Source organism: Crassostrea angulata, chromosome 6 (assembly GCF_025612915.1).
Source record: "Crassostrea angulata isolate pt1a10 chromosome 6, ASM2561291v2, whole genome shotgun sequence".
Classification (NCBI taxonomy): domain Eukaryota; kingdom Metazoa; phylum Mollusca; class Bivalvia; order Ostreida; family Ostreidae; genus Magallana; species Magallana angulata.
In genome coordinates, this window is record NC_069116.1 from 9,304,623 (window position 1) to 9,317,533 (window position 12,911).

A 12,911-nucleotide genomic window follows, 5' to 3' on the forward strand; every position below is an offset into this window, starting at 1 on the left:
AGTGGGGGGGGGGGGGGGGGGGTCAGGCCCCCTGCCCCCCCCCCCCCCCGATTCTACGTGCATCATTTATATATACTCACAGTTTGGAAGACACAACATTCCTTCCGTATATCGTAGGTTTATGTACGCCTATAAATAACCATTGCAACACAAGAGCAGTGATATAGAACAACACAAGTAACCGTATACTTGTAGCAAGCACACAATATCTTCCCCCAAAATGATCAATCTGGACTGCGTTTTACAAAAGAACTTACGACAAAGTCTTAAATATTTCTAGATTCGTAGAATGGTCTTTAATAAACAAATTTTATATAAAACCATTTATTTACAAATAATTATATTTACAACCATTAGAATAAAATAGTGATTAGTGATAATTAGTTAGTGATTTATTAGCATTCATTAATTTGGTCGTAAGTCGTAAGTTCTTTTGTAAAACGCAGCCCTGTCTAACTAAGAGGGAAGAGGGTGTACTGTAAATTCATCCATATTTGATGAATACCAATAGATATTGTTGTTGAGTTGATCAATAAAGTAATTGTTTATCGAGGTTCAATTTTTAATAACACATTATGTTAATATGATCATTATCAAAAATTTGCGTAAACTTTAAACTATAATATCATTAAATTCACGAAAGTAGATGCTGACGAAAAATGATAATTTAATGACGATTGATTTAACCCCTCTCAATTTCTATAGATGAATATTCAGCATTTTCCATTTCTCTCGTGCATTCTTCAGAAAAATGAAAGTCATTGTAAGCAAAATCAAATTCACACATGTGATTGTACAATGGATCGCAGTTTTTCCCTGTGTTCTCTTGTATCTCGAATAAAGAGTTATACACTCCATTCTCATCATCGTGCAGGTTATGCTTGCTATCGGAAGGAGAATTTTCTTGACTGTTAGAACAATCTCTTCCGAAGTTTACCAATACTTGTCCACCATTTAATGAATCGTTTGTCTTTTCAATGGTAGAGTACTCCGGTGTGTTGTTCTGAAGGGAAAGAATATAAGAATGATAAAAAAAGCATGACTTGTAGGAAAAACTTCATTTTTCATCTATGTCATATATGTGTAATTTGAATGACAACTCTTGTGAACCCATTTAATAGAAAACTAAAAATTAAAGAAGATAAATTATAGAAGATTCTATAAGAGTATAATGTGTTCGAGAGCAGAAAGAAATGTGGTGTAGTCGGGTCGTATCCAAAAGTTTGTGGTCAACTCCTACCAAAACACTTCATTACAACTCGATCACTAGGTAACTAGTATCCGTGAAAAATTTGAACGTATAACATTATGAATTTTGTAATACTTTCACTGTGTGTAGCGTTTTTTTGTTAATTGACTTAATATTATATTATATCATCATGCCTGCTTCAGGGAGTGAGAAGATTTCGTGAATTTTGCAGTATGATTAATCAGTCTTTTAAGATAAGATTGCAAGTAAACAGGAATTGTCCATCAAATGTTGGTATACGAAACTAATATTATTAGTAACCAGTAATTATATCAAAACTAAGGATATTCATATAGGAATATTTTTAACGGTTGTTCTAGCAATCAATTAGAGCCCCGGTAACATGATTGAGATAGATTGAGAAGAAAAAGGTATTGCACTGGCCCATGATTCTCTGTATATTGTTTTATCTCCTAATCAACTACCTTAAATCATGAAAAATATATTTTCACGTAAGACAAGGCTGTTCATAATGTAAGCAACAATAGGGACATTAAAACAAAAAAGCAATCACCATTTTTACCACTGCAGCATCGCTTATGCCTCTTCTTTCTGTCTTGCATCTTTTTGATCTACGACAAGAAAGGTTAATTATTTAAGAAGAACAGAGTTGGCAAATTATATTGAATTGAAGGGGCATGGTCACATTTTGTTTCTATATTTTATGTTCACATTGCTTTCTATGGGGTATTTTTAATATTCAGTTCAGTTATGTTTATTTAGAGCTCACAATAATTTTTTAAGCGAAAAAGATTCCTACAATATTTGTTTTTTGTTTGCTTACGTTTGTTAAATGTACTTGTTATTAAAAATTAAATAATTATGTAAAACCGCTCCTGTACGATAAAGGCGACACTCCTAGATGATGCGTACTATCGATAGGGATAAACTCAGGTGTCATGGTCTGAACTATTATTCATTAATTGTTTTACACATGTTACATAATTTTTGTTTTATATACTGCAAAATTCTTTCGTACATTAGTCGGAATCGGACAGCCGTCCCGATATCGCCGATCTGTATCAAAATTGCTGTCAGATCCTTAATAAATGTTGAAACGCTGATTGGACTTTACTCGGTTACTTTTACCAAATTGAGGAATTCCACCCGAGTGTTGATCGGGTTATAGTACAGCCGAGTGTCGATCGAGTTGTACAGTGGTCCTTATTGGTGGTGCTAATTGTATTGTCGGTAATCGTCCCAAACCTTTCTGGACTGACGTTGCCGGAAAAATCCTTACGGACATTCCGGGAAAGAGGATAATTAAACAATATCTAGACCGTCTTTGTCACATTAATTTAAATGTTAAAAATCTTATATTTTCCATTCAGTATTTACTACGTAAACAAAAACATGGCCTGAGCTTTTTTTACATAACAAACAAATGTAAGTTCTATCTCTAGCTCATAACTTGATGACTGACAGTCACACTCAAATGTTGATTGATTAAATGATATATCTTTAAAAAACATTATTTACATTTAAATTGGAAAAATGATCATTTTCAGGTCAAAACATGTCCATGATCCTTTAAAAAAACGTAATGCAATGAGAACTTGGTCTATATCCCATACATGTAACTATTTTTATTGTGTAAACATAGCTTTTGTCTTTTAATTTTAATTTTTGAAGCATATCAAAATAGTATTTGGAAACATTGATGTATTTTGTCTATTCTGACTACCGATATGTCCGTTTAGTGATTATTGTTTTTGTCGTATTGTTTTTATTTGAACTAGAATTCAAACAAAAGTTTTTAAAAATCCGATTCGGTATCATGCCCACTACTTAGAGCAATACTTGCTTTTTCCTTAAAAAATTGATTGATTTAAGAGCAAGCTATTTTTCTATTAAAATATGTCATTATCAGGAATTTATGGATTTTTTGGAACTAAGTTTAGAGTATATTATTCCTATATTGGAGTGATATTAATTGTATCAGAGGCAAGAGAAATAATATTTGTTTCAGAAATCATATCAATTTCAATATAGTTTGATTATGATTTTTAACCCAGATAAAAATAAAAATACAATGTAATTATTTTAAATTTTACATACGTCGATATTTTGATTCTTTCTAAATAATGGTGACAAATATAGCGGCTTAAATGATTGAGAAGTTTTTTCTATAAATTGCAGACCACAGATGCGTTTCTATTTCAGTTCCTTATTCCGTTTTCTTACACGTATATTGTGATATATTTAATCCCCCTGCAGTCTGTTATTCACAGCCTTTAAAACAATTTCCCGCATACTAAATCACTTATTAACCATACCTTGTACAACACATTCTGATGATTAAGATAAAAGCCAGTAGGAACAGAAATCCAAATGTTCCAAGTAAAATTGGCAACCATGTTGATGGCGTGATATCAGACGATGATATGTCTTCTGGTATCGTTATTTTAGGAACATAAACGCCTGTTGTTTCTTGAAATGTTTCCTTTGTCGTTTCAACACCCGTATTAACAGTTTCTGAAAGAATTTGATGAACATACTTTTTGAAAAATATTTTTACACCCTAAATTAGTATCTTTTATTTATTTTTTTTTTATTTATTTATTCACAGCTTTATTATAGAATAAATGTTTAATTGTTTAAGTTTGGAAAAGAAAAAATACCAATTCTAAAGAAAACTTGTCTTTCGCCCTCACAACAGCGGTCGCCAAAGAAGTGTTGAGAAGTTCGATTGTTATTGAAAAAGACGGCTACATTATTCTGAGGGGTTATGTGACTAACATAGCAATTTTCTGTCACACGTGTAATATATAGATTTCCGGGAGTCCCCATGTAAATCGAAGAACATTTTCTGCAGTCGTTTTCATATGAACACTGTGTAGTTTCGTATCTTTCCTCCATGACCTAAAATTCGAGATAAATATTTCCAATAAATAAGACTTAGTGTCATTCATAATTGATGGATTCATTAAAAGAGCATATACGATGTAAAACAGTAGAGTTGGTACATTTAAGATTACGACGTAAGCCTTTCCTTTTAACGAATATAAAATTTATAACGTCGCTAATTATTTAAAAATATTCAACTATTAAGAGTTAGTATATTTTGTATTATGTATAATTCTAATCTTAATTTTTGGAAAACATTTAGTAATTTTTACAATGACAAATTTAATGAGTGAAATAATTATACAAAAATTAAGAAAAATGTTATTTACCGTATTGTTGTCTTTATGCGTAATTAAGCGGTCAAGCTTCAACATAATGAGGTCATCTGAGAAGTGCAATACATGAGTATCCTTTCCGTGTGGAGATGATTTCGGATATGTTACTCTTAAAGGAGAGGATGCCACGTCATAATGACAAAGCACCAAAGAGACAAGTAGTACTATTTTCTGAAAAGATTTTACTGAATAACGACACCTGTTCTAACAAAGATAGTATGTTATCTAAATTATATTGCTGTTTAAAAAAACCTTTCCAAAAAACTGTTATAGAGGCACTGTTAATGACCTTAATGATCCGCAGCTTTTAATTATTTTTACATCGGTTGTTGGTGTCTTCTATATACACTTTTTCTGCTTACGTTGCGTTGATTAGTCCTTGATCGATCGAAGTTTGAACAGTAGAATATCTAATGCATATGATAATAGGAAACCAAGTTAATCACTGTCAACGGGTCTTTCTCAGGTCTTGGCGACATAGATCTTATAGATTTGCTTATCAGGTCATTTTTAAAGAAGTTTTAATGGGCTGTAAATTTCCATCGAATATTCCAATATAGACTATATTTTTGTTAGTATTTGAAATATTAGTATTTATTTACATCTACCAGGTATTATTTCCTCCATTTCTTACGGAAACTTATAGTTCATTCAAAGTTCCATAGAAACAGCCAGACTGAAATCTACGAACCCGGTTATCGGTTGGTCGAAAACTACAGCAGGTGAAACTGACAAGAAACTGCCAGAACTGAAATTGACACGCTCTGTTTATCGATTGTTCGAAGCCTGCCATGATGCCTGAAATAACCATGACGATGTCAGACTCAAAGTCTCACAGGAGACGACTTGGCTGTTTCTTTTATAGCTGACGTACTTATGTACATTAACAGTAATTTAGTGAATTTTACTAACTTTTCATAATCAATTTATAAATCAGTTAAAAGAAAGATTTGAACATAAACAATAAAATGCTTTAGCGATCATTGCAGAAAAAAAATTACATAACCCGCTACCGCGGATTATGTATGTCGCTACCCCGAATGAATCACCAACTTAGAAAATTTTATTTTTTAAATAATGTGCCCGCTAAATACTATCGTTTTATGATATTTTATATTATCTGTCTTTGGGTCAGTGAATGCAGTTGTAATGTGTTTTCCTTGGATTTTATATAAAACATTTTTCTGGCAATGGAGAAAATGTAAGAATGACGCAAAACGTTTTTTTTACAAAAATTTTTTAGTGGTTCATGCGGCAAATGAAGGTAGCTAAATTGTCAAACAAAAAATAACATACCTTACGTAAGTGGGCTATGTTTTTTTCTGCAAAGTCGCTTTACCTTTGTAAATGGTATGAATAACAAAAAAAAAACATATTATTTTGTTTGTTTCTATTTACATCTTTCTTAAAATTCTTCGAAAAGTAGGCAGAGGTAACTAAATTATTGTTTATGTACAACAGTGCGGTAGATAAAAATAAACAGTCTTATAAAAAACTTGAGTCTGACATCATCAGAAATAGAGGAAATAATACTTGGTAGATGTTAATATAATGGCTTTAAAGCGACGATACACAATTATTCCATACAAATTGACATCAGTATGAATATAAATATAAGCACTGAATGCCTAACACGCGGTATTCAATTTATCCGCATCGTTTGGTGTGTTACAAGACCAACGACGTCCAAAAATAAGCATTCAATGCTTGAAGCAATATGAGCTGTATTATTTAGAATTTTATTTTGCTGCAAAAACCTGCTAGTATGATAAGTCTGCAAATAACTACAGCTCTCATGATAACAGCTTTTCCCACAAAAATATGGCAAACAGAAAATTATAAAACATGATATTTTTTGTCATTTTAGTAGAAAATAACATTTTCGTATAAAAAAAATTTCATCATGAAAATTGCAGCTCATATTGCTTTAAATGTGTTTATATCTTGATTCTCTTAAAAATCACATGACAAAGAGAGATATTGTATCATATATTTTAATGACACTTGTGTCACCTCTATATCACACTGTTTATAAAACTTCATGTATTGTTTTTCAATTCAATTGTTAGATCATCTTTGTAAGTGACAATACTCTTGGTTAAAGTCTGCAAAACGACTGTAGTTGTCCGTTACATCATCTGGTTGTGTGCTATTTTCACGCAATGTGTTATATACACCCTCGCTTGGCTTTTTGGGTTCGTTATTCAGTTGAACAGTTTCATATTCACTGGATGAACAAGGAGTGGGCGCTGTATTGGAACTTGGACTTGCTGTGGGTGGGCGTGGTCCTTCTGTCATCTCTAAAACAAAGTAGTTAGTGGTCGTGGGCGATATGCTATCATCCACCGTCTCGGTGATTCTATATTCTTGTGTAACTGAGTATTCGTAATGATCTGGTAGCTGGAAAATACATCCCTGATTTACATTACACTTGTAAAAGAATTGTTCATTATTTATTTACATGTAAAAGAATTGTTCGTTATTTATTTGCATATATTTATCTCGTTCATCACAAAAAATGTAACTACCTTTTTCACCTTTGCCAACCTTAATTTCCTGTTAAAAAAAAAAAGAAGTATTTATTTTGAAATGAGTCTCAACTTGGAAAGATGTACTTTAGTTTTTTGACAAAGACTATACAGTCTTACTGTGTTCTGTGTCACAGGATGACTAGATCATGTAGAAAACGTTTTGCTAAAGTCTCTATGTTGTCATTTTTGGGGAATCTTTTAGTAATTAAAACTTTAAATGAATGACATTGTAACTGCTATTCAGCTTTCATAGATTTTACTAAACTTATATTTGGCGTTACCTAATAGTATAAAAGATCGCGAGCAAGCACTTAAAACTCTGGTGAGGCTTGCGCAATAGACTATTGGTTACAAGTAGTATTTGGAGAGTGACAATAATTTTGCAGGCAACAAGTTAACCTTTAATGCACTCATGTGCTGCGATTACCTGTAACGTCTATACAGCAGTGCAGCAGCCCCCAGGATAATTAGCAATGCTAAACACACAAGAATGGTGACCAGTACCGAACTGTTCTTGGGATCTGAGGGGATGGAAACTTCTGGAGGACCGGTGGGGGGAGGAGTTTTGGTGTATGGAAAAATCGCAATGACGGGATGGGTCCCTGAAGGCGTTGAAGATGTGCCTCGTATTTCTGTTCCAGTTGTTTGCAGAGCTGTTCTTGGGCTTGCATGGGGAAGATAATCTTTACAGAAATATTTATTTGTTAATAGAAAAGCAGTATTATGAATAAAAAAATTTAGTCACTTTAGTCATTTTTGTGACAAATTGCAAGTTGTTTCCGTACAATATTCGTTCATCCGTAAGTAAACTTTTTTTCAAGTATTAAACTTTTTAGAAACGACCGTTTCAATCCCTCAACTCAATCAATATTTTTTTCTGTACGTAACGATAGAAATTTAGTAAGCCATTATTACCCTTCCCATTCTATCTCCAATTCAGCTCCACATCCCTACCTAAACATATATTTTTATTATTGCATTATAAGATATTTTTTTTATATTGCAAAGTGCCTCATAAATTTATCAAAATACAAACAACTAAGTAACGTTGACTGAATTGTACACGATCCAAAATAGTGCTTAGATCTGCCACCCTAATCCAATTATTTTTTTATTCATGAATCATTCATTGTAATGAATATTGGGAAAAAAACCGAAACTTACCTTCTATGAATATGAACGAATTTCGAAATTGTACTTTTTATGATAATAATAATTCTGCATCAAATTAAAGAAATTGATTCGTAGTGCAAACTAGTCATCATTATTTTTCAAATCTATTATTTATCATATCTGAAATTGACTCTATAAAACTTCAAAGATATCAATGTACGAGAAATACAATGTACAATGTATCTGGATATGCACATGTTTGTACCGATAATACATACCATAATACACATAGATGTCGCCATAACAGCAACTTTTCTCATACAGAGTCTGCTTTGATTGGTTATTGTTGTAATAAACTGTATAATGCTGTTTATCCTGACTTGTGGTGCAAGAACCAAGTTCAATTCTCGTGATGTTGATGTCCTTTGGAGCCGTTATATGTACAAATTTACAGCAGTTAGGTTGAGAACATCTTATAAAATCGGATCTTTGCATAATTCACCTACATAAATGTATTTTTTTAAAAAAAAACTTTAAAAAACAGTTCTTCATGAAATAGTTCCTCATATCTACATATCTATTCTATCTAACAGATCAAACATGCTACATAATCCATAATAAGCGCATACTTATTATAGCGATATGTCAAATGTATCCGTAGCTGTTCCAAGAAAAAAGTGATATATCTAATACATATACATAAGGACATTTTTGTACATTTTAAAAAAGTGTTGATTAAAACACTTTTTATGATAAGAAGAGCGAAATTAAGAGAGATCTGCAACTATTTTAAATCTTGCATAATAGATTCAAGCTTGCGTTTGAGCCGATTAGCTGAACATACGACATAATTAATCGTAATAACGAGATAATAAGTCGTAGAGACAACATAAACCAAGTCCAAAGGTAAGTCGAACGGATGAGTTACTAAATCGTACTATTAATGTTCATATACTGCATTATCTTTCAAGGTACTTCAAGTTAACCTCTACCAATTGCATGACTCTTATAGATACGGTTTTTCTACATGATAATAGGTTGCTTTTAGTGATTATGTCAAATATGCCAAAACTTCCGTAAGCTAAATTATTTTCAAATAAATGTGTTTATGCCATTATCATTGTAGCAATTGTAGTTGTTCTAAAAAAAAACTTAAAATATCTCATTATGTCACTCATCCTCGCAACCTATGCCGACAGGAAACTCTCTGCTTGTAAAGACTATGTCTTTATTTTTCAATTTTGTTCCCTTTATTTGAATTTTTATCCCCAATTTCGTGGTTTTTTTTTCGTAAATTCATTTATTGCATGATAGATACTGATTGATATATAGGCAATTGTATATGATGTAACAAAGTCATTCAACCGTTGTTCATTGTTATATCATTAAATTTAATTTTAGCTTTCTTTGCAAACACAGACATATAGCTTATTCATTCATTGTTATACCCCTATGGCCAAGAGCTAACCTTTTGATAAATATGTAAATAATTATTTGTGTTACTATAAACATATCAAGTATAAAAACAAGTTTTACGATAGTCTCTTCAGCTCTACACATGTGTAAATTATCATGAAAGTAACAAGTTTTAATCCTACCCTTTTGCTGAAATAATCCTCACAATCCTCTGTCTTCTTAGATTAACAGGAGCTTGTCGCGGAAGGAAAAGAGATATTTGCTATCACTATTATTATATTTTTTTTACATCATACTCACACTTTACGTGGATGCATCAACATATAAGTAGTTTCATGACCGAGAACAGACCGTATATAGAGATTGTCGATGAAATTAACTGCTACAGTATCAGAATGTGTCATCAAACGAATAAAACATTTGTTTGTCTATGCTTGTGTGTGTGTGTGTGTGAGAGAGAGAGAGAGACAGACAGACAGACAGACAGACAGACAGAGAGAGAGAGACAGACAGACAGAGAGAGAGACAGAGAGAGACAGACAGAGAGAGAGAGAGAGAGAGAGAGAGAGAGAGAGAGAGAGAGAGAGAGAGAGAGAGAGCTTAGGATTATTTTTACAACAATATAAATTCCTTAAGGTAAGGAAAAGAGGTTGTATTTAAAGATATGGTAAAACATTCAAATTTTAATTCTGTTGGCTAATGTTCATGAATCGGTATGCCGTTATATTTTACTGCTTACCAAATTATAAAATCTTTTATTTTTTGGTTTGTTTCTAGTTAAAAAGAAGTGCATAAGCACGCATGAAGGCTTTATCCAGAATTATATAATTAAAAAACGAAACTGTAAAAGATGTAATGTATTATTTCTGTATCAGAGATTCTGGTAAAACGGTGCATATCTCTAGATCTGGCCTCGGCATCATGAAGCAATTTCAGACATGTCAAATTTTCTGTCAGTTATTAAATGATTATTTATCATTGAATGAGGATTATGATTTGTAATCAACATCGTTATATCAAATCACTTTTAATAGCATTTCAGTTTTGTCATTGTTTGCAATCAATCAATATTAATACAGTGTACAATTTTTGACTTCATAAACATGTACTTATAGTCTATTGTACCAAGATCCACCCATTCTGTTCATTTTTATTTGGAACGACAGGGTCACAAACCAGAACAAAATTCCCTGTTACAGGGTGTACAAAAATCATCGGTAATGCGTCATTCGTTGCAATAAAAACAACCCAAGTTCTTAACACTAATCAGGATGTGCCATATTTATTCACCCTTGTAATAGATTTATCAAAAGCATGGTATAGTTTCTATAATTCATTCCTTAAAACGGGGCCATTTTCATTTGTTTAAGGTGGCTCTATACACCACTTTTTGATGACGCAGTACGCAAAAAAGTAAATCTGGAAACATGCATTTCCGGTACTGGCTGATTTAAACTGAGGTGAATTGTATGGGAACCTCTATTTTGACAAATGTGTTAAATGGATAGATTTAATTTGATAATTGGAAAATTCATTACTTACAAGTAATGTGGTATGTGACACCTTCACGTTGTGTGGTATTATTTATCGAAATAAACAATAAAATCAAGTATGAATTTTTAAAGAGTTTCTTTAGCATCATCGATATGTTACACCGTAGCGCAGTGGGTTAGTGGGTTCACTACAAACCAGTAGGTCATGAGTTCGATTCCCGTTGAGAACAATAAATTTTTTAACTTTCCAAAAATTTCTAAAACGTATTTTTTGGTTGAATACCGTGAAAGAAAATTCTAAACAGGTGAAAATATTTCAATTATAATATACTTTAATGCACATTAATATCGACACCTAACGGGGATGAGAGGGTTGCTTTGAATTTCTCTCAGGTTGGGATACATAAATTCTATTAGCCTAGTCAATGTTCCTCTTTATTTATTTGACTTAGTTTTGCACTAAAGCGAATATATTCACTTATACAGGGCAAAGTCTTTAATGAAATATGCATGTATTTATCATTCCAACATTATATTTAGGAAATTTTCTTCAACTCAGAAATGAAAAGTCCCCAAGGTGTTTGGGCCTTGGGACTTAGGAACTGTAACGATTTTATGTTATGTAATGTTAAATCATGCGTACGGCACATGATAGCTGTGTTTGTATTGTCGCCTAGCAACCAGCGGAGATTGTCACGTGACCCACAGAGGGTATATAAACGAGCGCATCGCAGCTGCAGCGTTCTCTTCCCTAGCAGAGTTCCAACGGAGAGGAATTGCGAGACTAAATTACGATTTGGTAGGTGGGTTGCCTTGAGAGAGAGGCTTACCACATTGATTATTATAGGACCAATCGTGTTTAACCACTAGTTGGTTATTATAGAGGCTGTCCTCTTGGAGGTAAGCCTAGTTAGTCGTCGCTGATACTCTACTAGTAGTATTAGGGAAGGGATACGCCTTTAGTAAGAGGTTGTATACTGTCCGTCCTGCATAAGGCATTAACACAGTGACTGCCTCTACTAAGGGTTTACCTCTTCAGTAGGTTATCCAGCTAGGGCGTGCCGCGGGTATTCACTACCGTCTGAATAAGGCATATAATAGTGTTTACCTCGTGGTATTAATAAAGTTTCAATCCCGGCCGACCAGATTCATTTGTGATTTTGCCCTAAGTAAGGGAAGGCCATTTTGTAAATATTTGTAGGCCAATTGTAATCACTAATCATTTTAGAGAGGAAAATTATTATTGTTTGATATTTTTTTATATTCAACACCCAGACCCTAGAATTGACTAGGTACGGACCCCTCGACACGTTACAAAAATAAATGGTGGCAGCGCGGTGGGATCTGGGTAACTGTTTAATTATTAGCTGATTACTTTATGTGAATTTTGGTCGGAATAAATTCTTTTGATTGTATTGTGTTTAATTTTAAATTATGATGAGCGCATTAGAAAAAGAATTGCGGCAGTTGCATGACGGGTTGCCTAAGACAGCTGAGAAATCGCACGCCAGAGATTCAGGCATACCTGACAGCAGGCACACCACATTACTGGGTGAAAAGTCATATAAGAGTTCTGGTGCGAAACCTAAGCAATTAAAGAAGACAACCAGTTTTCTTGGAGATGACGAGCCTAGTTTTGTGGAAAACCTCAATGAGCTGACAAGCCGCAAGCAACGTGTATCAAGTACACCATATATCGACTCTGCAGCCATTGATGACCCTGATGACTTAAGGCCTTACAAGGACAATGTAACACGCAGGCGTCAGAAAAAGGACGACAATGAGCCCGTCCGTTCAGGTGTTAAGGCAGACAAGTTTGATTGCAGTTCATCCTGGGTTGATTTCAAATTACATTTTGAAATTTGTGCCGCCCTTAACAAATGGTCTGTTTCAGACATGGGGATGCATTTGGCGGTATCATTGAGGG

The 12,911-nt window shown here is 33.2% G+C and overlaps 2 protein-coding genes across 2 annotated transcripts; both read right to left on the reverse strand.

Annotated features, from left to right (window-relative positions):
* Positions 1 to 682: 682 nt before the first annotated feature.
* LOC128187140 (uncharacterized) lies at positions 683 to 6,269 on the reverse strand. The gene is made up of 5 exons (XM_052857359.1): positions 4,426 to 6,269; positions 3,871 to 4,111; positions 3,526 to 3,724; positions 1,764 to 1,821; positions 683 to 1,003 (listed from the first exon to the last, which is right to left on the reverse strand). The coding sequence occupies exons 1-5, from the start codon at positions 4,468 to 4,470 to the stop codon at positions 683 to 685; spliced, it is 864 nt and encodes a 287-aa protein (XP_052713319.1). The 5' UTR covers positions 4,471 to 6,269.
* Positions 6,270 to 6,407: 138 nt separating this feature from the next.
* On the reverse strand, positions 6,408 to 9,898 carry LOC128187145 (uncharacterized). Its single transcript, XM_052857373.1, has 5 exons — positions 9,674 to 9,898; positions 8,354 to 8,577; positions 7,390 to 7,645; positions 6,960 to 6,987; positions 6,408 to 6,831 (listed from the first exon to the last, which is right to left on the reverse strand). The coding sequence occupies exons 2-5, from the start codon at positions 8,568 to 8,570 to the stop codon at positions 6,502 to 6,504; spliced, it is 831 nt and encodes a 276-aa protein (XP_052713333.1). The 5' UTR covers positions 8,571 to 8,577; positions 9,674 to 9,898; the 3' UTR covers positions 6,408 to 6,501.
* Between the last annotated feature and the right edge of the window lie 3,013 nt (positions 9,899 to 12,911).